The sequence below is a fragment of the Magallana gigas genome, chromosome 9 (genome assembly GCF_963853765.1).
Source record: "Magallana gigas chromosome 9, xbMagGiga1.1, whole genome shotgun sequence".
Lineage (NCBI taxonomy): Eukaryota > Metazoa > Mollusca > Bivalvia > Ostreida > Ostreidae > Magallana > Magallana gigas.
This window is the reverse complement of record NC_088861.1, coordinates 49,848,409-49,870,838: the sequence shown is the minus strand read 5'-3', so window position 1 is coordinate 49,870,838 and position 22,430 is coordinate 49,848,409. Positions and strand designations below refer to the sequence as shown.

Genomic DNA, 22,430 nt, shown 5'->3' with positions numbered 1-22,430 from the left:
TGTAAAATTGTTTCCCATGTTTATATTTATATTAGAGCTCCAAAGCGTTTTTGATTCTCTTAGGTAACACGGTTTAAACCTATTTAAGTATTATACATGTATATTTACTTAATATATTCTCCCCTTTTATTTACTGTTCTTTTCAAATGGGCTGGATCATGAAAATGTCATTCTTATGTTTGTATCCCTGCAGGTATAAATGAAGGTGATATGTTTGTTAATGTAGGTGTGAGACAACATGTCTACCAACAATATGTCATACAATCATATATGATAAATATTCAGATAATTATTTAATATTCAAATATCCCCTGTCCTATATGCACATAATATCAATAATATTCTGTAAACTTGTAATACTATATTCTTATGACTGTAGATAATTTCTTCTTGACTTTGTATGTTTGAAAGGGTTTACATAGGCTATGACTCTTATCCAATCCATTCAATAATTTGAACATTCCGTTCAATAAAATACGTTTAAATTGAATTAATAATGTAGGTGGCTGTGATAGGAAGGTCAACCATCTACTCCAACGCTGCTGTATGATCTTCTATATATTTCTATTCAAAAAATGCAATTTACCTATTTATTGACGAAAACAATTACTGTTAGTATTAATGATAAATTTTTGTAATCAAAGCAATTTAGAAACTATTAAAACAAAATTATTTTATTGTCATCCTGTACAAAAATTAGGTTGCTAACTTGCTACAGATTCCATGAAGCAGAATTGTTTATGCCTAAAAAAAATCAGCGATTTGATGATATTTAGTTACCCTAGTAACTACGTAACAAATAGAATAAAAAAAAAAAAGGCTTTCAAGATATAGTTACTACAGCATTATTCATGAAAGAGTACATGTTAGCATATCATCATCATTTTGTACGCTGTTATTGGCTGGATAGGTGTGAATACAAAATTCAGATAATCACAGTTTTAACAAACTGAGTGGTTGCGAGCACAAAAATCTCAATATGACATATTCTAAATTTTGCATTTGCACACACCCAGAAAATATACAATGAACAATATCAAAGTTACAATTTACTGGGTGAACGTAAAACCAAAATTAAACAATATGATGTATTGTAATCTTTAAAATATTTACATTTGTACACTTCTCCAGCGAATTTAAAAAATGAGTTTAACTGCATTGAATATTTTCACGTGTAATTATGTATATGTCAAGGGGTAGCTGATATATAATATTCTGGGCTACATTTGGGAACAATTAAGAACTCCAAGGCGTTTTGTGGAAATGACGCTGAATATTTATTGTTGTATTTGTATATCGAATAAATGGTTTCCTCAAGAACAGCTATGTGATCTATAATCATATACAATAAAATATTACTAAAACACTCTCATTCTCTACATTCACTCATTAAATTTATCTTTAGTTGAATGATATTTAAATTACACATATTTGATTAAAATAATTCACCAAGTATAACAGCAATATGAACTAAGATAATAGTCGGGTTGACAAGCTATGGAGCTTAATAATTCAACCGTCTGTCTTGGGTGGCGTCGTGATATTAAATCAAAGTTCGTGCTAAAAATTCGATAATGCAAACGGACATGCGCACTCACTCACTTAAACCAACCCGAAAAACCGACTAACACACCCATTCATTCACTGATCCACCCGCCAAACGTAACCACGTGACCTCTCGTACTACTATCATACTATGAATGATTGTATGAATGAATGAAGTGGTGTGAATGTAAACAAATGAACAATGGGAAATGAAAACATGAAATGTTGAAATACGTGAACGCAAATATGAAAACTAATTAACTAAAATAATTAATCCTGTGATATATACATGTACAAATATTCTCAAAAAACATATATTTTTTTAAGAAATATATAGATATCACTCAAAACAGCAATTATACGCGAAAAGTTTATTATGAATAAATTAGTTATTACATATTTAAAGGGATAATATGTAAATTAAAAAATATTTATTTATAAAGTTTCATTTTTAACCCCCACCCCCTTGAAACATATAAATATAAAGAATAAATATGTATAAACTGATAATTTTTAATTAGAAAAACTCAAGTTATAATATTGATTCCTTATTTTGTGCTTCTTTGCTGTTGAATTTTGAACCGGTTTCATGATCAAAATTCCACGATGCGGGTCAATTTTCAACGGATTAGGGTCTTTATTCAACACCTTTCGTCTCATTATTCAACGTGGAAAAATGACCCCCGGGTCAATTTTCAACCCGGGTCAAAATTCTTCGTTACACCGGACATAACCACAGTCCCACTCTGTGAATAAAATGCGGCGAATCAAACTAGAGACAACGTGTTAAGATCTGTATTTGCTTATAAACATGTAGTATCATCGTGCAAAATGCTCTGTTCAATTATAGTTTTTTTTGGACTTTACTTGTAAAATTCAACATCTGTTTCGTAATTTTTTCTCACAGTTTATTTCTTACAGAGTTACTATTTATTTAGTGATTGACACTTTTTAGGCTTCATATGTGATTTCAAAGAGACAGAGTGTCATGTATCAAGGACTGTTTATATTGTGCAATTATCAGATTTTCATTTCTTGGACATCAAAGACTCATTGAGTTTATTTAATTATTTTATATCTGTGAACCTTTCACTCAGCTTACTTATATCATTACCTGTCAATTTATACTCATTGTTAAGATTCTTATAAATAGTTATGTACAATTGTCAATGCACAGTCTGGAATACGGCGGTCAGCCCCGGCCACGCAAGACTCTCCCAGAGTCTTGAATCCGGAGGCCACTACTGGCCATATCCGACTTGTTTGTAACATGTCTGTCTGTTAAATTGTTATAATGTTGCCATCGTTGAGTCTCGTCCAATTTATGTGGAATCCTGCATCAATTGCCTGTTTATTTCTCTGGAACTGTATACTGGTGGACCTTCGGGAATACGGCAAACCTATCCTTCGTTTTAGCTTACGGCCCACAGCGCGCCACAACCTTATACCTTATACACTTTACGCCAACATTCCCTCACCCGGTTCGTACTGCACACGACCGATGCAGATCCAGACGAATTCTCTAGCACCGAATATAATGATTTGTTTGTCAGTGTTTATACATCTAATATTGTACTATGGTTAGCTATCAATTTTTTGTAATACGTCACAAGTATGACGCAGCTACGACGGAAAACCTAATCGTTGCTTGCAACGAGCTCGTCTCTAGTTAATTTGTATTATTCAGTTGTTTACATGTAGCAGGGAGAGTCTCCAAACCACTAGTCTAAAAATAGTCTTTAACTTAAAACGAAGCTTTAAAACTACCGATTATTTGATCCTGGTTTTTTATATGAATGAATTTTGTACGTCTAGCACAAATGGCAGCATCTATGTAAAGGAAACATGCGGTTTTATATTGGTTTGATATAATTCATTTCTAAAGTTAAGATACATTCCCGGAGAACTATCGACAGGAATGCAATTCGTGACGTCAAAGTTATTTATGACGTCATATCGTATAAAGTACAGACAAGTGACTTTCTACACATCGCTGTAAAATCCATCGGGAAGCCTTAACATGCCCGCGTATATATACAAGCTTTTGTATTAATATTTGCAATTCTGATGCAGTGGTTCTTAAGAAAAAGATTTTAAAAGAAACACCCCCTATAATTACTGTTTTGAAATTGTCACTCCTTTAAAAAGTGTTCAGGCCTTTATTTTAGCAATCTAAAATTCCCTCCCCTTAAGGATGCTTTGTACTAAGGTTGATTAAATTTGGCCCAGAAGAAGTCGAAAATGTGAAAAGTTTACAGACGGACAGACGTACAGCCGGACGGACGGACAGATGGACAGACGGACGACGAACAATTGTTGATCAGAATAGCTCATTTGAACTATCGGTTCAGGTGAGCTAAAACAAAATGCTGGAGATGCTTGACAACAACGAATTTTATTGCAAAATATCCGGAAACAATGATAAAAAAATAAAAAGTGGAACAATTATTAAAGACCACCAGGCTCCATCTAAAATAGCAACCAAGGAAGTGGATTTTTAACGGATTTTGATCCCGGAAAAGTGTTTTTTATGGGCCAATATAAATAAGCCAAAAACAATTACGTATGCTACCAAAACGCAAAATAATACATACATGAAATCTTACATTTAGACCTAATGTGGGAGGACCTATCCTCCAACACAAAGACTTAATCATCTTATGGATATGTCACTGAAGCCCTTATTCTCAGAAGTAAAAAGCTAAGTCCAAGATTATCTTGATTTCCTGAAACATTGACTAGATAAGTTAACCAAGATACAAAGTTGTTTACCATAGATGTACTTATTTGTATACAAACATAACCACTGATCTCGGTATCAATGCCCTGAAATACTGGATTAATAAATTTCCACAAAATATAAACAGCCGTTTCAGCAGAGAATTTATTCTAGAGGCAAGCAGTTTTGTACTTAAAAATAGCACATTCTCTTTCAACGGCAAGCATTGTGTGTATTGGTGTCAACCTAGTGATAGAAGAGAACAGAGAAGAACTGTCGATAGCTTAAAAAAGGTTGCCGTGCAGCTCTACGGAATGGATGCAGATATAGTACAGACGGTGAACAATTACCTGTCATCTATATACCATGTAATTGGAAAATTATTTCAAAACACGGGGAGTCATGAAAATCATCAGAGATCAGGCCGACCTCGACTGATCAACGAGCGTGACTATCGCTGATGGCAAATGTTCGTAAATGTTAATCGGTGTGCACCTTTAACTTCAATTACAATTTAATGAAAATAGGAATATTGCAGTTTCTAAGAAGACAGTTAAACGTAGACTGAGAAAATATGGATTTTCCAGGGGAAGTTTATAGGAAGAAAATGATAGTGTTAACCAAAAAAGGGTTGTCATGGTGTCGGGAGACTGTTACCTTTCAGTGGTGTAAGTCAGGTATGTGTTGCAGAAAATAAACGCGTATACGTGTTGAGAAAAACAAGCAAAGGATAGAGACCGGACATGGTACCGAAACAAAACGAACGCAAGTTTGATGGCACGGGGTGTCCTTGTTATGATAGAGTTGGAACTTTATCTAGAGTTAATGGCAATATAAATGCTCAGAAGTATATTAATGTTTTATACAATAATCTCTGGCATGTAATTTTCTGACAAGAAGTTACCTTTTTTAAAATTACAATGCTCCAGTTCACATGGCGCGGTCGTCATCGCATAAAACCACATAAAAGAATATGAGTTTGGCGGCCCAATCATCCGATTTGAACATTGTTGAAAATTTGGTTGTACATTATAAGAAGATTGCAGCAACACAAACATCTCATCAATTCGAATCATGATCTGTACCAACAAACACACGATATTTGGCAAGACATTGCTCAGAATTATGTACGGAACCTCTACTATAGAAAGTCCCAAAATATTTATGCTGCACATTTGGACGATTTTTAATAGAAATATTCATACCTGTGAAAGAAGTGCAATTAAGATCCATGAAAGGGAAAATTTCTTAGATATATACGTTGACATTTTACCATTTTTCCCTCGGAAAAATTCACAGGAACAAAAACAGATTTCCTACGGAGATTCATAATGGGGAATGTTGACATCTTTTCTTTATTCAGAAGTCACTCGGAATACCTTGCATAATTTTTTAACGTTATCATTCGGGCTTAATTATGGCTGATACAATGCTAAATCCTCGTAGACTTCTTTTGTCAGACGTGTATTGAAACCTGACAAGCTAGAGGGGCCCTTTCAAAAGAAAACTCTTTGAATTTTTTATACTATTGAATGAACATCGTCTGAATAAAGAGTTATTTATAAATATCAAATAATGTAAGAAAATATGCGGCAAGAATATCGGGGACAGACTATAGTCCATTACCCGTCGAATTTCGCAAGTTATTAGCTAGACAGAACTCTTGACCAAACACCAGGACAAGTTTTTATTGCATTTTATTTAATTTACTTTAAACAGGTATCGACTTTTTTCTTTCTTTTCGTCTGTTGCAAGACGCCTTTTTTGTCAACCCTTTTGTACACACAGCATTCAGTTTTTAAATCTATACCCAAAATTGGTTCAGTTTAAAAAAAACTTTAATGATGATGACACTGATACCTTTTTAGCATTTAACTACTTATATTGACCTAGCCTTCTACTTATTCTTTTAAGCATAACGTTTATATGAGGTCAATGATCAAAATTTGGAGGTATGGAATATGCTATCGTTTTAAAGCATTTTTCAATATTTTTGAACTTCGTGCCATATGATTATCTGAATGAATAAGTGACATTAAAAGAACAGAAAATGTGCAAAATATTTTACTACAACCAAAAATGTTTTGGCGAAAAAAACCAACAAAATCTGAAAATTTTAATGAAAATTCCCTCCGTTTCGCTAAAGGTCTTCTTTTGTTTCAGCTGAATTCGATAATATGATAAAGATATCGAATATTATGTCAATAATAATTCATTTTATAAATACTTTTTGTGTTTAGAACAAATTTTACTCATGACATTGAACTTCATAACAATCCGAATTTGACAACTTAAAGCCTGAGTAAACAAATTCCTTTAGTTTATTTATAAAATAAACGATGTGTGCATTTTTATTGTATCTATTCTTGAGTATGATTTTTAATTAAAAGACTAATGTTTGCTTGATTTTTTTTTTTATCAGAATTCTTAATGGTTCCATGTTCTTTTTCAACAAAATATATATTCAACTTTATTTTACTATTGTGGTAAGTTTATTTAGATATTTATATTGTATACATCGATAATAAATACTTTTATTTTGAAGTAAATTTATTAGATTGCATACAAACACTTTATGACTATTTTCATTGAAAACAAATACAGAAATGTCATAGAAAAAATTATGAAAATATCAATCGTGCTTAATAGCAGATACCAAAAATATTAACTGAATTTATTTTCGACGTTTCAATTCTATAGTTCGTAAACGAAGAGTCTTACCTAGAAATAGCTTCATTCTCTTCATTTCGGTTTCATTTGCCATTTTACGCAAAAATCCAGTACATGTATCAACTCTAACTTTAGATTGTACAAAGGTACTTTCATTGGGTGGTATAATTGTGTGTTGTTCTGTCTTTTGAACGTGTCCCTGATAATCAACACGTTGACTTTCTGTAAAAAAAAAAAAAAGAACCTGCTAAGTTGATCTATCATGTGAAAATAATACTATATTAAATAACAATAAATTTAAATGTATTTATTACTAGTATATCGCATGTTTTAGGAGGTAGACTAATATTTGCCTGATGTAATTGAATAAGAACTTGTCTGGTGTTTTCATATTTTTCTTCAACAAAACATATGTCAAACTCTCAAACTCTTTTTTACTATTGGGTCAAATTTATTAAGATATGTATTTTGTATACATAGATAATTAGTATTTTTTGAAAGTAAAGTTTATTATTTGCAAATAATGTATAAAACTATGAATCGTACTTAGTAAGAGATGCCGAGAATATTAACTGAATGTTATAGTTAGTAAAATGAGAGTCTTACTTAAACTTGTTTCCATTGACTTTTCATCCGTCATTTTACGCAAAAATCCAGTAGATGTATCAACTCTAACTTTGGATGATACAAAGGTACTTTCATTGGGTGGTAAAATTGTGTGTTGTTCTGTCTTCTGAACGTGTCCATGATAATCAACACGTTGACTTTCTGTATAAAAAGAAGGGCCCTGCTAAGTTAATCTATCAAGCGAAAACAATATATTATTAAATAACAAAGCATTTTTAATGTATTCATTACTTGTATATTGTATGTTTTTTAAGTGGGAGACTAATATTTGCCTAATGTAATTTTATAACAAGAGGCCCATGGGCCACATCGCTCACCTGAACAGCAGTTCCTTGTAACATTACATTTCGTAGCATATGCTTTTTCTATTTTAAACATTGAACCCCTTTCTGGGGACCCAGTTATGGTCCGAGGTTTATGGTTGGCTTGAACAACATAAATAGTAACATAGGAATGAAAATGTGTAGCACTGCGGTGGGACCGCACGTACACAACCTGAAAAACTGAACGTAGAAGAGTTCCACTTCAAGAGGAATAACTCTCAGACTGTACAGAACATGAAGAAAGATAACTCTTGGTTCAACTACATTAGAGTTTACACAATTTGAGGATCCTTGCATTGTAATCTCACAAACTGTAGCATTATAGTTCTCGAGAAAAACTTTTTAAAAACATTTTCAATATATCTTTCTATGTTAAACTTTGAACCCCTCTTGGGGCCACAGTATTAGTCCAGTGCTAAAGTTTTAATTATTTAGAATCTACACTATTTAAGGATGCTTGCATAGTTATCTCACAAGCTGAAGCATTATAGTTCCCTAGAAAAAGATTTTTCAACATTTTCCCTCTATATTTCTATGCTAAACTTTGAACACCTCTTGGGGCCCCAGTATTAGATTGAGGTCACGGCTTTTATAATTTTCGAATCTACACTATTTGAGGGTGCTTACGTAGTTATCTGACAAATTGATGCATTGTAGTTTTCGAAAAGAAGATTTTTAAACATTTTCCATATATACCGGTACTTCTACATTTAACTTTTAACCCATCTTGGGTCCCTAGTATTAGTCCAGGGGTCACTATTTTAAAACTGTCGAACCTTCATTATCCAAGGATGTATGCATGATAGTAATCTCACAAATTGAAGCATTATAGTTCTCGAGAAGAAGATTTTTTAACATGTTACCTTTATATTTCTATAATAAACTTTGACCCCATCTTGGGGCCCCAGTATTGGTCCGGTGGTCACGATTTTACCAATTAGGAATCTACATAAGCGAAGGATGCATGCATAGAAATTCCACAAACTAAAACATTGTAGTTCTTTTTAATTTTTAAACTTAACCTTTATGTTTTTTAAAATGTTTAAAATTTGAACCCCTCTTGGTGCCCATCAATTGTCCGGGAGTTACAATTTTTTGAATCTACATTATTTAAGGATGTACATGTATGCATAATAATATCCCAAACAGTTGCACTATAGTTCTTGAGAAGAAGATTTTAAAACATTTTCCTATATATGTTAAAATCTAAACCCCTACTGGGGCCCCACTTTTTGTTCGGGGGTCACGATTTTTACAATCTTCACTATATATACAACCTTTTGTGTATGTATTGGCATTTTTGGTGAAGTGGTTCTTGAGAAGAAAATTTTTAAACATTTTTCATATGTAGTTCTATGTTAAACTTTGAACCCCGCCTGGGGCCCCAGTTTTGGTCTGAGGGTCACGATTTTTACAATTTAGAATCTTCACTATATATACAAGCTTTTGTGTAAATATTGGCATTTCTGGTGCAGTGGTTCTTGAGAAGAAGATTTTTTAAACATTTTCCTATGTATTTCTATGTTTAACTTTGAACCCCGCCTGGGGCCCCAGTTTTGGTCCGAGGGTCATGATTTCTACAATCTAGAATCTTCACTATATATACAAGCTTTTGTGTAAATATTGGCATTTCTGGTGCAGTGGTTCTTGAGAAGAAGATTTTTTAAACATTTTCCTATGTATTTCTATGTTAAACTTTGAACCCCGCTTGGGGCCCCAGTTTTGGTCCGAGGGTCACGATTTTTACAATTTAGAATCCTCACTATATATACAAGCTTTTGTGCAAATATTGGCATTTCTGGTGCAGTGGTTCTTGAGAAGAAGATTTTTTAAATATTTTCCATATGTAGTTCTATGTTTAACTTTGAACCCCGCCTGGGGCCCCAGTTTTGGTCCGAGGGTCACGATTTCTACAATCTAGAATCTTCACTATATATACAAGCTTTTATGTAAATATTGGCATTTCTGGTGCAGTGGTTCTTGAGAAGAAGATTTTTTAAACATTTTCCTATGTATTTCTATGTTAAACTTTGAACCCCGCTTGGGGCCCCAGTTTTGGTCTCAGGGTCACGATTTCTACAACTTAGAATCTTCATTATACATAAAAGCTTTTGTGTAAATATTGGCATTTCTGGTGCAGTGGTTCTTGAGAAGAAGATTTTTTAAACATTTTCCTATGTATTTCTATGTTAAACTTTAAACCCCGCCTGGGGCCCCAGTTTTGGTGCGAGTGTCACGATTTTTACAATTTAGAATCTTCACTATATATACAAGCTTTTGTGTAAATATTGGCATTTCTGGTGCAGTGGTTCTTGAGAAGAAGATTTTTTAAACATTTTCCTATGTATTTCTATGTTAAACTTTGAACCCCGCCTGGGGCCCCAGTTTTGGTGCGAGTGTCACGATTTTTACAATTTAGAATCTTCACTATATATACAAGCTTTTGTGTAAATATTGGCATTTCTGGTGCAGTGGTTCTTGAGAAGAAGATTTTTAAAGACATGCACCATATACTTACTGTTTTGCAATTATCTACCTTTTGAAAAGGGCTGTGCCCTTTATTTTAACAATTTATAATCCCCTTTCCATAAGGATGCTTTGTACCAAATTTGGTTAAATTTGGCCCAGTGGTTTTTGAGAAGAAGTTGAAAATGTGAAAAGTTTACAGACGGACGGACAGACAGACGGACAGACGGACGGACGGACGGACGGACGACGGACAACGGGTGATCAGAAAAGCTCACTTGAACCTTCGGTTCAGGTGAGCTAAAAACTTGTATGGTGTTTTCATATTTTTCTTCAACAAAACATATGTCAAACTCTTAAACTTTTTTTTACCATTGTGTCAAATTTATTAAGATATTTATATTGCGTACATAAATAAAAAGTACTTTTTGAAAGAAAAGTTTATTTTTTGCGAATAATATATAAAATTATAAATTGTACTTAGTAGGAGATACCAAGCATATCAATTTTATTACTGACTTTTTAATGTTTTAATTAGTAAAATAAGAGTCGTACTTAAACTTGTTTCCATAGACTCTTCATCTTCCATTTTATGCAAAAATCTAGAAGATGTATCAACTCCAACTTTGGATGGTACAAAGGTACTTTCATTGGGTGGTATAATTCTGTGTTGTTTTGTCTTTGGAACGTGTTCATGATAATCAACACGTTGACTTTCTATATAAAAAAATAAATTCTGTTTGTGTTACCTTATAAAACAAAACAGTATTAAATATTAGATATGTATTTTTAAAGTATCTTGTCTAAAGTATGATTTTATGTTAAAAACATAGGTAATCAAAGAATACAAAGTTCACCGAGACAAGGTATCACCTTTATGAGGCATAACCTTTATGAGACCACCTTTAACATATTAGCCTATATGAAAATCATACTTTATGATCTTGGATATTCATGGATACTGTTTTGACATAATATTGTATATCATATTTTAATTGTGTGATACTCATATTTTCATTTCATACGGTATTATAATATACAAATTTTATCAAACCAATAATATAAAATACAATATTGCTCCTATCATACTTACAATATATAGCATAAAATACCATAATAAACAATGATGAGATATGATAGTGTAACATATGATATGACATTTTATTGTGTTATACATTATTGTATTTGATAACATAATATAATATCATCATACAAAATATATGATACAATATAGAATTATATGATACTATATAAATAATGCCTGTTTGGGAGGGTGACTGTTGAAATTGACACCCCGAGAACAGGCACTAATTATTTCATTATACTGAATGTCCTAATTTTAAAGAAAATTTTACTGCTTTTATATAGAAATGACATGAATTCTACGGCAAACCGTACGCGAATAATTTACACATGTAACAATTCGTTGTGTTACCCGTGGCCAAGTGCGCTGCTAACACTGAGGGTGATAGAACGGATTATCAACTGCGTCTAAGCCAATCAGATTTCAGTATTTAACTGGAAAGTATAATAAAATATCATATCACACAATACATCACAATATTGCACATTATGATATCATATTGAATAATATAGTATGATATTGTTATGTATGATACTGTATCTTATTTGATTCATTATTATGATATTGTATCATATGATACAATATACATTGATACAAATTGTATCATATCATATGATACAATATAATGTAATATAGTAAAATATTATACAATATCATATAATAAAATTCCATGTGATATTATAATATATTATATAAACCAATATTATATTATACAATATGTTATGATAAGATATTATATGATAGTGTACCATATCATACAATACCATATCATAGGAATCATTTAATATCATTCAACAACAAACACATCTATCAAGCAGGTTTGAGTGAGGCAGGAGATTTTTTAGCAACATTGATAATGGAGATCATGCTTTGCATCTGAAGCTAGCTCTGTGTTTCATTTATATTCTAGTTAAATCAACTATGCAAGCTGCTATTATCTATTAAACATATGACATATTCCAAACAACTAAACCTTATCCAGCATCCGAAACGTATGGCTCAGATTCAGCATCCAAGCCTGTCAGGTGCATAAGTATCATAAGACGCACCATCCATGCAAGTTTGGTGAACTTAGGACAAGTAATAACAAAGATATCATCATCAGAGGGCACCTGTTTCAAAAACTTTAACTAGCTCTTAATACATTAACTCCATCCAGCATCCGACAACTATGGTTCCGATTCAACATCAACGCCTATCATGTGCATCTGTATCATAAGACACACCATCCATGCAAGTTGGGTGAAGTTAGGACCAGTAATATAAATTGTTTAGCATTCTTGATAATGGAGTTCAAGCTCTGCATCTGAAGCTACCTCTGCGATTCATTCATATTATAGTTTAATCAACCATGCAAGTTTGAAATAGTATTATTATCTATTAAACATATGACCCTTCCAAAAAACCTTACCTTCCAGCATCCAGAACCTAAGGCTCAGATTCAACATTCAATCCTGTCAGGTGCATAAGTATCATAAGACACACCATCTATGCAAGTTTGGTGAAGATAGGAAAGTAATAACAAAGATAGCATCATCAGAGGGCAAAAACTTTAACTAGCTCTTAAAACATTAACTCCATCCAGCATCCAAAACCTATGGCTCAGATTCAGCATTCGAGCCTGTCAGGTTAATCAGGTTAATCAGTATAACAAGATGCACCATCCGTGCAAGTTTGGTTAAACTAGGACAAGTAGTTACTAAGATATAATTATCAGAGGGCACCTGCTTTTCAAATTTTATCCAGCTCTTAAAACCTTAACCTCCTCCGGCATCTGAAACCTATGGCTCAGATTCAGCATGCAAGCCTGCCAGGTGCATCAGTATCACAAGACATCCAAGTCTTTCAAGTCAATAAGTTGGTCCAGATGAATCATTCATGCAAGTTTGGTGAAGATAGGACAAGTAATAACTTATATACGTGACCTGCAACAAAAACTTTAACCAGGTCCTTCGTTTCAGTGAGCTATAAAATAGGGAAACATTTAAATATCAGTGGCCATATATGGAAAGACATGAAAGTAATTTTTATTGATGATAATCCTCACTGGAAGGACGCGGAGAGGAAGGAAAAGTTCATAATCACTGCAAACGTTTTTGCCATTCCTGTACTTTTACATTTGTACGTAACTGCATAAAGAGCCAGGAATAGCGAAAATGTTTGCAGTGAATATAATCGAATGGTGATTAAATTTTGGATATTCACTTTTTTGAATTATTTTAAAACTATAGTCGGTTTTTTTTATTTTTTCTTTGTTGTTTTATATAATCTTAACAATGCGATCATATCCACTTAAAAGTATTAACAGTTCCAATCCAATTTATACTCGTAAATATTTTTTTAGCTATTGAATATTTTACCGTATATTCGTTTTTTGCGAAAAATTTGCAAAAATGGGTAAAATGTGAAGATTTTATTTTTGTCAGTTATTTTTGCTATTAAAAAGGTTTTTTTATAGTAAACAAAACCATATATTTCATTATTATTTCTGCGTGTTGAATAATTTGCAATGTAAAAAAGATCGCAAAAAAATCGGTATCGAAATGTTGTTTGAAATATTGAAATCGGCTTTTATATTTCAAAACAACATTTCTCGACCTCGCAGGTTATTCTGCAACATTCATGAAAACTCGTACTTTACTTTTTAATTATACCATTTACTGGTTACACAGTTTTTCGATTGTCTTTTACGGGTCATGTTGATTGATCGTTGTTTTGTGCGATCGATTGTGACGTCATGTAAAATAATTTAAATACGTTTAAATTATTTGATATAGCCAATGAAATATCACGTCACAAATATTTTATAAAAAATCATTCACAGCTGAATAAAGATACATCATTTACCTTGTGAGAGTTTTAGGATTACTTTAATAAAGTCAATAGTGAAGTAGTCAATGTCCAGGCGAACAAATCTGTATCTATCCTGCTTGTTTATTGCCACAAGTTTCCCAACATAGATTACTTCTATCGATACAATTGCTATAAAACTCTCTGAGCGGCGATATCCATTCAAAGAAACTCGGTTTGTCTTGCATCCCACCATAGCAGCAACAGTTTCTCTGATATTTCTTCTCTTTTCCTTGTTGAAGTTTGATAAACCTCCCGTCACGTGAAAATAAACATGTTTGAACCCGTCCTCTGAAAATCAATATACACATTTTTCAAAACAATACAGAGTATTTACAGATTAAACTTTTGGTATAAAGTTTTACGAAAATTTGAATTCTATATACAATTGTAACATTGTACAAATTAGACAAAATTGTAGGATTTAGTGTACCCGGTTGTTTCTCGTAAAACCCTAATGCTCTCTGCCCTTTCGCATATTCTACACATTTGTTTTCGAGGTCTTTACACTCTGTCCTTCTAAGTAAAAACTGCACAAACGTCACATCAGACTTGGTAAAGAGGTTTTCAGAATCAAGAATCCTAATACAATCTCTTGCAGATCTCGCTTCATTCAAGGATTTAATGTTCTTAACTTTCTTTGAACCTGAATTAAACAACACAAGAATGATGATAACGATTTTTTCCTACAGAAATTCATTTAACAGCAAGCAAATCTGGATACATTACTTTGAATAAGGTCTTTTAATTTTTGAAATTTTTCTTCCGGAAAGTGGTCTGCTAGGTCGTCAAAAAGAATAGCGAATTTTATTCCGGCTACCTCGTCATTATAGGTCTCGTTCAGGCTACCTTTATTGATAAACACATTAAAATACAAAACACATTATGTTGTAGATATATGTTTCATAGACTTAAATACATTAAAAACAAATTCCAATATTGTTTTCAGTTATAACATGCTACAAAAAAATTAAAAACGTCTTCTTTCTACAAATCGACTATAATTGCGTTTCTGAAAATTATTTTCCTATGCAATTTGCTGATTACGGTTGTTTGATTACACTTTATGTTACTTCAATCTCACCGTCATTTATTTCATCTGATGAGACAATCTCCGATTTCATGGTACCAGGCACAAGGTTCGATAAATCTAAAACAAAAACACTTTAAAATGAACAAATAAGTATTAAATGCTGTTTCATAAAATGTTTTTCTTCATTGTATTATGTAAGACTGTTTATCTGTGCAAATTTTGAGATTATCATTATCTATATGCATCATGTTCCGCTAAAATTCACTTTTCTACCACGAGGTTGATAGTTAACCACCACCTCCCCTTTATAGAAAATAAATTTGCTGTTAAACTGTATAATATTAAATTTCTGTTTTGTTTAGTTTTCAACAAAGTCATTTGTCTGTACTTTAATATTTTTTTAAAATATGGTACAAGTGTGACTTTTCTATCTGCGTTTCCTTGCGTATAAATATAAAATATACTTCATATACCTTGTATTGTCATTTTACGGGTACCGACGAAATTTTTTATCTTTATTTGGAAGGTGAAGTTTTCTAATTGTTTTCTTTGTTTAATGACCAGCACAGAGTGAGGAAATAAACATGAAGATCCCTTAAATTCCTCAGCATTGACATTAATCGGTTGAAACCTGTCACTGTTTTTTTCTGTTTTTCTCCATTGTACAAGGAAAGGCTCTGGGATCGATTTGATTGTCACTGTGACCCACTGTGTACCATCTTCCTTCTCGTCAAATTTAGCCAGGATAACTTCAGGAATATCTGTTAAAACAAAATGGTTCTTTTAATTGTAAGCAGAAAGGCTCTTTGTGACTGTATAATATGTGCCCGATATCTTTTACGGGAAAGGTATTACTTAATAATATGTCTGTCAGGAAAGGTATTACTATAATTCATATTTTTCCCATTTATTAATCTTGAAAAATTAATTGAGTATATAATGGGTTTACTTAATACAATGGCATCACTAGTAGTCGATCCCACGGCGTTAGTAGCTGTAATTTTGTATGACCCCGCATCACAACAATTGACATTGTGGATGGTTAAACATGGAGAATCGACGCTTACTTCTGAGAATTTTCCACCCAATCCGTGTTGGTCTATTTCTTCATCATTTACTGTCCATACCACTTTCTGAATTGTATGACACGTTTCATAAAGATAAACTTTGGCAATAAATTTTACTGATCGACTTTCGAAACATGTTTCATGACTGCATGTTATGTTTGGGGGATCTACAATAAAATAATATTGTTTAGACGAAAATAAGCCATGTGGAGGAGAAATGAATTAAAATGTAAAAGATTATATGACAAGTAAAAACATACTTCCTGTGACGTTTAGGAAGACCGTGTTACTGACACAGCCACCAATTGTATTCCACACCAAAAGGCGATAATAAAGAATGTCGTCAAAAGTCGTGCTTTGTATCAAAAGTAACGGGTGTATTAAATGGCAAGATCCGTGATATTTTCGTTCATTGATGTCGATGCATTCAAACGCATTACCATCAACACTACTTTGCCATTTATATTCACTGAGTGGTAGGGTTGATGAAACTTTGGACGTAATTTGTGCTGTAGATCCAAGGTAGACTTCCGATTCTGTTGCAATTGTAGCTTTAGGGATGTCTGGAAAAAAATTAAACTGTCGAATATTCCCAATTTTCTTTTGCAACTTTCAATTCATTGCTTAAATAGCCAATACAATTTTTAAACTTGAAAAATATCCAAAAGTATGTAATTTATATCATACATTTTACAAATATAACTAAACATTGAAAACTATGACTCAGACGTTGAACAAATGTTTTACAGAAGAACACAAATTAAATCTAATATCAAACGCAGTTTACACGTTGAGGATATTAAACTAAACACTTAAGTACATGTGCGATTTTTATATATGCTTCATACCTCAAGTGTAAAACAGAAATAAATGCTGATCATATGACCTATACATGTTAACGTTTTAGAGTGTAGGTATACTGGTATTTTAAAACTGGTATTTTAAAAACTGATATGTTTCTGCGTCTTGTTGAAATTATTCGACAATCGTTTAACAATAACCTATAAAATATGAAAAATGTACACTACAATCATATAGGACTCTTTATAATGTCAATTATTATTTTGAATATATAACCCTTTACATCAATATTACCAAATGTCATAGCTTTAGAGGTAAACCCTACAGCATTTGTCAAGGTACAGGAGTATGTTCCCTTGTCTGTTTCATTCGGTGACGTAATCCTCAGATAGCTGTCTGATAAACCCCCTCCAACATATTTCTGGGTTTTTAAAACCAGTCCCTCTCCATTCTTTTTCCACTTTATATCGTTCAAACGAGGTGCATTATTCTTTACTTTATAATGAATGGTGACGCTTTTCCCCTCTGTCGTAACTCTCCAAACCTCGAATACTGGACGTTCTACAATACAAAATGTTTATCGTTTCACTTGTTCTTATCTTATATATATATATATATATATATATATATATATATATATATATATATATATATATATATATATATATATATATATATATATATATATATATTATGTATACGTATGAAATAATACATGTACATGTTTTGATTATACGGGAAATTTTATTTTTTAAAATCAAGCATTTATCTTATTGATTCTTATTTGTTTTTTTTTATGAAAAATATTCATGATGATAAAATACCTCCCATGACGTGTAGAAAAATAGCATTGCTTTCTATTTTTCGTTTGTTTCCATTTGATTCTCTGGCGAGAACTGCTTGGTATTCTCCTTCGTCGTCTTTACTCACGGAATGAATGACCAGCTGGGTCCTGGTACTGTCCCTGTACTTTTTGTCACTGATGTCAATCTGATAAGTGACACTTCCTCTTACTCTCTGCCAACTGATTGACCAATGAGATGCTTCTTTTTGTTTCAAATCTGCCTCAAAACATGTTTTCTCTCCCCATACTACTCTTTCTGCGCCCGTTATTGAAATTTCTGGTTCATCTGTAACACAAATGCAACAAACTTTTAGACAATACTACCATGTGAAACCATTCTGCACTGAGCTTTGTTTTGGGGTTTTCTGTTTGTTTGTTTTTTGGGTTGTTTTTTTTTTTTTTGCATTTTTAAGCTCTTATACTAACCTTTTATTCTTTCTTCTTTTAATTGACTCAACGTTGCTTCCAAAAATAGCTTATATTTTTGAAGATCCCCGAACCCAAAATCAGTTCTTTCTATATCCGCCAACTTTTGTTCATAATTAACATTGCTTCCCGTTGAGTTCATAAATGTTTGAATTCTCGGAATAACTGATTTTAAATCGTTCCAAAGAACCTGAAACTCGGCCTCTGGAATCCCCGCGGAGTTGGCGTGCGCAAACTTGTTTCTCATCAATCTGAGACGCTCGATGTCATCCCCTATCCGCATATGTGAAAAATCTGGAACCTTGCCCCATCCTTTTGTCGGGTTTAGTGATGTCGGGTTCAGTGATGCAGAGGAAAGATTTCTTATTAATGTGTACAGCAAAGTCACATCGAAGTCGTTGTAGTCTGGTTGCCCAGGTGGTGGAATGAAACAAATTATTTCTTGCTCTTTCCTAAGGTAATCTCTTTTATTTGTTTGTGAAGAGTCAATTCTGTTATAAAGATCTGCAGGTTTTATCTGATTAGATAAAATGTCTTTTAAAGGCAGCTTAATAAAATCCACACAAGCTATCGAAATCCACATGAAATTTTGCTGGTCTTCCGAAAGAGTTTTAGAGGCCATTCTTTGGTTATTTGTATGTGCAGCTTTTTATCATCTATAAAACAAAACTAAACAATAAAGATCCCTTTCTTTCTATATTTAGAAAACATAATTACAAGATTAAACAAGAGGCCCAATGGGCCACATCGCTCACCTGAGCAACACTGGCTTTATATGGGCGTCCAAAGGATATTTGCCATGTGGCCCCTCAGTAGATTAACCAAAAATGAGTATCCGAATTTTCACTTATTTTTGCATATACTTAATCTTTGACATATTTACCTTCATGAAATACCATTTTTACCTAAAAATAAGATCATATGCAATATAAATAACTAAATTTTCAGTTGGTGCTCATGGTTAACTTCCTGTTCCCTTTATTTTAGCCCCCCCCCCCCCCCCATCACTTTATAGAACGATTAAAATACTTGAGAGCATAAAGGTACATTTTCTCCCTCCACTACTTGCTACTTATTGTATTTTAAAAAATTCTATATGTGAAAGAAGAAAAGTGTACCACAAAACACCAGAATGAATGCGCTCAATTCCTTAATTGAACAAGTTTATTGGCCTTCTCCATTGTAGACGATTGTCATTTACCAGGCATGAATTCATTTCGTATGACCTTTATTTTCTTTACTCACTTGATTGAAGAAAATAAACTTAACTGAAAATGTTGTCACATACACAGGTTAAAGAGCTATAATTCAAATTAATGTATTGGCAGGCATGTCGCTCTATTGTACAAAGGCCCGTCCATCATTTTCATCTTTATTAAAAGTATTGGTTTCTCCGTCAATTTTCTTATATATTAATTAAAGACTTGAAAATAGGACAGGGGCTGTTTTATGTGTTTGATAGTTTACATTAGTGGGCAAAACCTTCTAATATGGCTTTAAAGTAAGTTTTGCTATTTTCCCATCTTTAGCCTCGATTACCATGGCAACAGTTACCCCCAGCAACCAACTTTTAGTGGTTTTTTGCGTTTAACACCTAGGTGTGTCCATGTATGAAATATAAGGATAATTGATGCGTTGCCAGACCCTTTTATAATTGATTGATTCTTAAATAGAATTGATCTTAAGATGTTTCAGTTTTGAAGAATATTTTTTTAATAGTTTTTCTCTATTTATTCCAACATAAAAAAAATTCCACCCCTATCCTCCCTCATTATATTAAAACAAACTTGATTTTTCTGTATATTCCAATGTAAAAATTTACCCCCACCCCCGTTGTAGCCCCAACCTTAGTACCCCCTGGGACCATGATTTGAACAAACGTGAATTTACACTACATGAGGATGTTTCCACACACATTTGAGTTTTTCTGCCCTAATAGTTTTTGAAAAGATTTTTAAAGATTTTCTCATATATGCCTATGTCGAAATTTATGCCCCCATTGTGGCTTCACCCAACCTCCAAGGACCATGATTTAAACAAAATTCAATCTACATAATCTGACGATGTCTCTACACAAATTACAGATTTCCAACCTGTGTTTGAGAAGAGTTTTCTCTATTATTCCTTTTTTAAAAATTTAACCCCACCCCCATCCCCCATTGTAGCCTTATCCTTCCCCCAGAGAACATGCTTTGAACAAACTGTAATCATCACTACCTATATGTAATAGTGTTTTCACATAAGTTCCAGACTTTCTAGCAAAATGATTTCTCAGGGAATCAGCGAAATACATCGAATCACTCTTATATAGTGAAAAATAAGAAGAGGTATAATAATAGCAAAATGGATTTTGAGAAGATTTTCACAAAGTTTTCTCGATATATTCCTATGTAAAAATTCGACCCCCATTGTGGCCCCACTCTTACTCCGAAGATCATGGTTTAAACAAGTATGAATTTACACAACCTGAAATGCTTTTACGCAACTTTCACCATTTATTGTCCAACATTTTAAGAAAAAAGATTTTTTTAAAGTACCAACAAATTTTAAGTTTACTACACAAATATAACGCAAACGACGACAGCAGACAACGATTTTCTTTTTATCAGAAAAGCGCACTAAAACTTTTAGCTAAAAAACAATAATTAAAGATGGCCGAAAAGGCCGTGGTTTAAATGCTGATCTATTTCAAAAACGAAAGTAGACTTTTTTCTATCACATTTTAAACATAGATCCACCATATATATATATATATATATATATATATATATATATATATATTTGCATTGTCCATATATACGTATTTTCCTTTAACAACATTATGATAAACTTTCACAGATCGTCAACTGATCGATTAATGACTCAACTTCTCTGGCCTTTTCGACTATAGGAAAAGTATTAGATAAACGTCTACAACCCACCTTTTCATAATCGCTGAAATAAACTAGGGTAGCCTATGGTCTGTTGAGGCTGGACTTCATTATTTCCAACAATTATAATTTAAATTTACAACAAAGGTGACATTCATTTTCGTCTAACTTGAACCCAAAATGAATCAGGAGCGTGTCCATTTTGTACAAACATTATTTTCCGACCACTGCCGAAAAGCCTGAGAAATTCTGATTGGTTCGAAACAACATTAGGTATATCAATCACAGCTTCTCGGGCTTTTCCGGCAGGCTCGGAAAAACACCTCGAATGTATTACCTAAGCGTCCATGGCAACCCCCCTTTTATAAAATTTGATAAATACAAAACATTTTACGATATGTTGAAATGTCACCTAGACTTAGTTAAAGTCAATGATATACCCTAAATTTACCACAAAAGCGACACACGAGGTTGTCTAGCCGATAACTCCATGTACAGGCGATGAAGGTATATTGCTACATATGTATCCTAGGTTGACGATAGAAAAAATGAAGTCACGTTTATCATAAAGTTTTATTGTTAGGTCCCAATCATAACTCTTAATTCTAGTAAAATATCTAAATATTAAACAGATGACTTGGACTCTCTGAACTGGTATCCATTATTTCAAGTTCCCTGGGACATATCGAGTCGACGTAAGAATGAAAGTAACAATTGTTAATTGGTAACTAATATGTCGTCGATTTATATACTTAAATGTCGAGTTGAGAGCCATATCGAGTGATTTCTTGTTTTCGTATAGAAGTTTCTGAATGAATTCTGCTTCATATGAATATAAAAATAGGCCTGCAAACAACGGAGCGCAGCGCAATTGGTACCCATTGGAATTCCAACAGATTGTTGGAAGACATGATTTCCAATCAAAGTACTGAAGTACTGACGGGAGTTGATTTTATCGATTATCATTTATTTTAGAATCAACTTATCTTGCATGGCAATTAGTTTCTAGTCTGTATTTGAATTACGCACTTTTTTATAATGTGATTTTTTAGACTTTTCCGGCAAGAATTTCAAGAAACACCATATGACTCATGGTGTGTAATAT

The 22,430-nt window shown here is 32.8% G+C and overlaps 1 protein-coding gene across 2 annotated transcripts in view; it reads right to left on the bottom strand.

The window, feature by feature from the left end:
* LOC105331445 (uncharacterized) overlaps positions 1 to 21,585 on the bottom strand; it is a 91,492-nt gene extending 69,907 nt beyond the window's left edge. Inside the window, exons 1-14 of one of the 2 annotated variants that reach the window (XM_066071667.1) lie at positions 21,377 to 21,583; positions 18,456 to 19,111; positions 18,010 to 18,315; positions 17,480 to 17,746; positions 16,645 to 16,947; positions 16,267 to 16,551; positions 15,791 to 16,078; positions 15,369 to 15,434; positions 15,014 to 15,133; positions 14,718 to 14,930; positions 14,282 to 14,575; positions 10,906 to 11,067; positions 7,541 to 7,702; positions 6,986 to 7,156 (exon numbers count right to left, since the gene is read on the bottom strand). In XM_066071667.1, coding sequence (XP_065927739.1) covers positions 6,986 to 7,156; positions 7,541 to 7,702; positions 10,906 to 11,067; positions 14,282 to 14,575; positions 14,718 to 14,930; positions 15,014 to 15,133; positions 15,369 to 15,434; positions 15,791 to 16,078; positions 16,267 to 16,551; positions 16,645 to 16,947; positions 17,480 to 17,746; positions 18,010 to 18,315; positions 18,456 to 19,077 — 3,259 coding nt within the window. In that variant the 5' untranslated portion in view covers positions 19,078 to 19,111; positions 21,377 to 21,583. Of the gene's footprint in view, positions 1 to 6,985; positions 7,157 to 7,540; positions 7,703 to 10,905; positions 11,068 to 14,281; positions 14,576 to 14,717; positions 14,931 to 15,013; positions 15,134 to 15,368; positions 15,435 to 15,790; positions 16,079 to 16,266; positions 16,552 to 16,644; positions 16,948 to 17,479; positions 17,747 to 18,009; positions 18,316 to 18,455; positions 19,112 to 21,376 lie in introns of both variants that reach the window. The other variant, XM_066071668.1, reaches the window with a different exon arrangement.
* Positions 21,586 to 22,430: the final 845 nt, after the last annotated feature.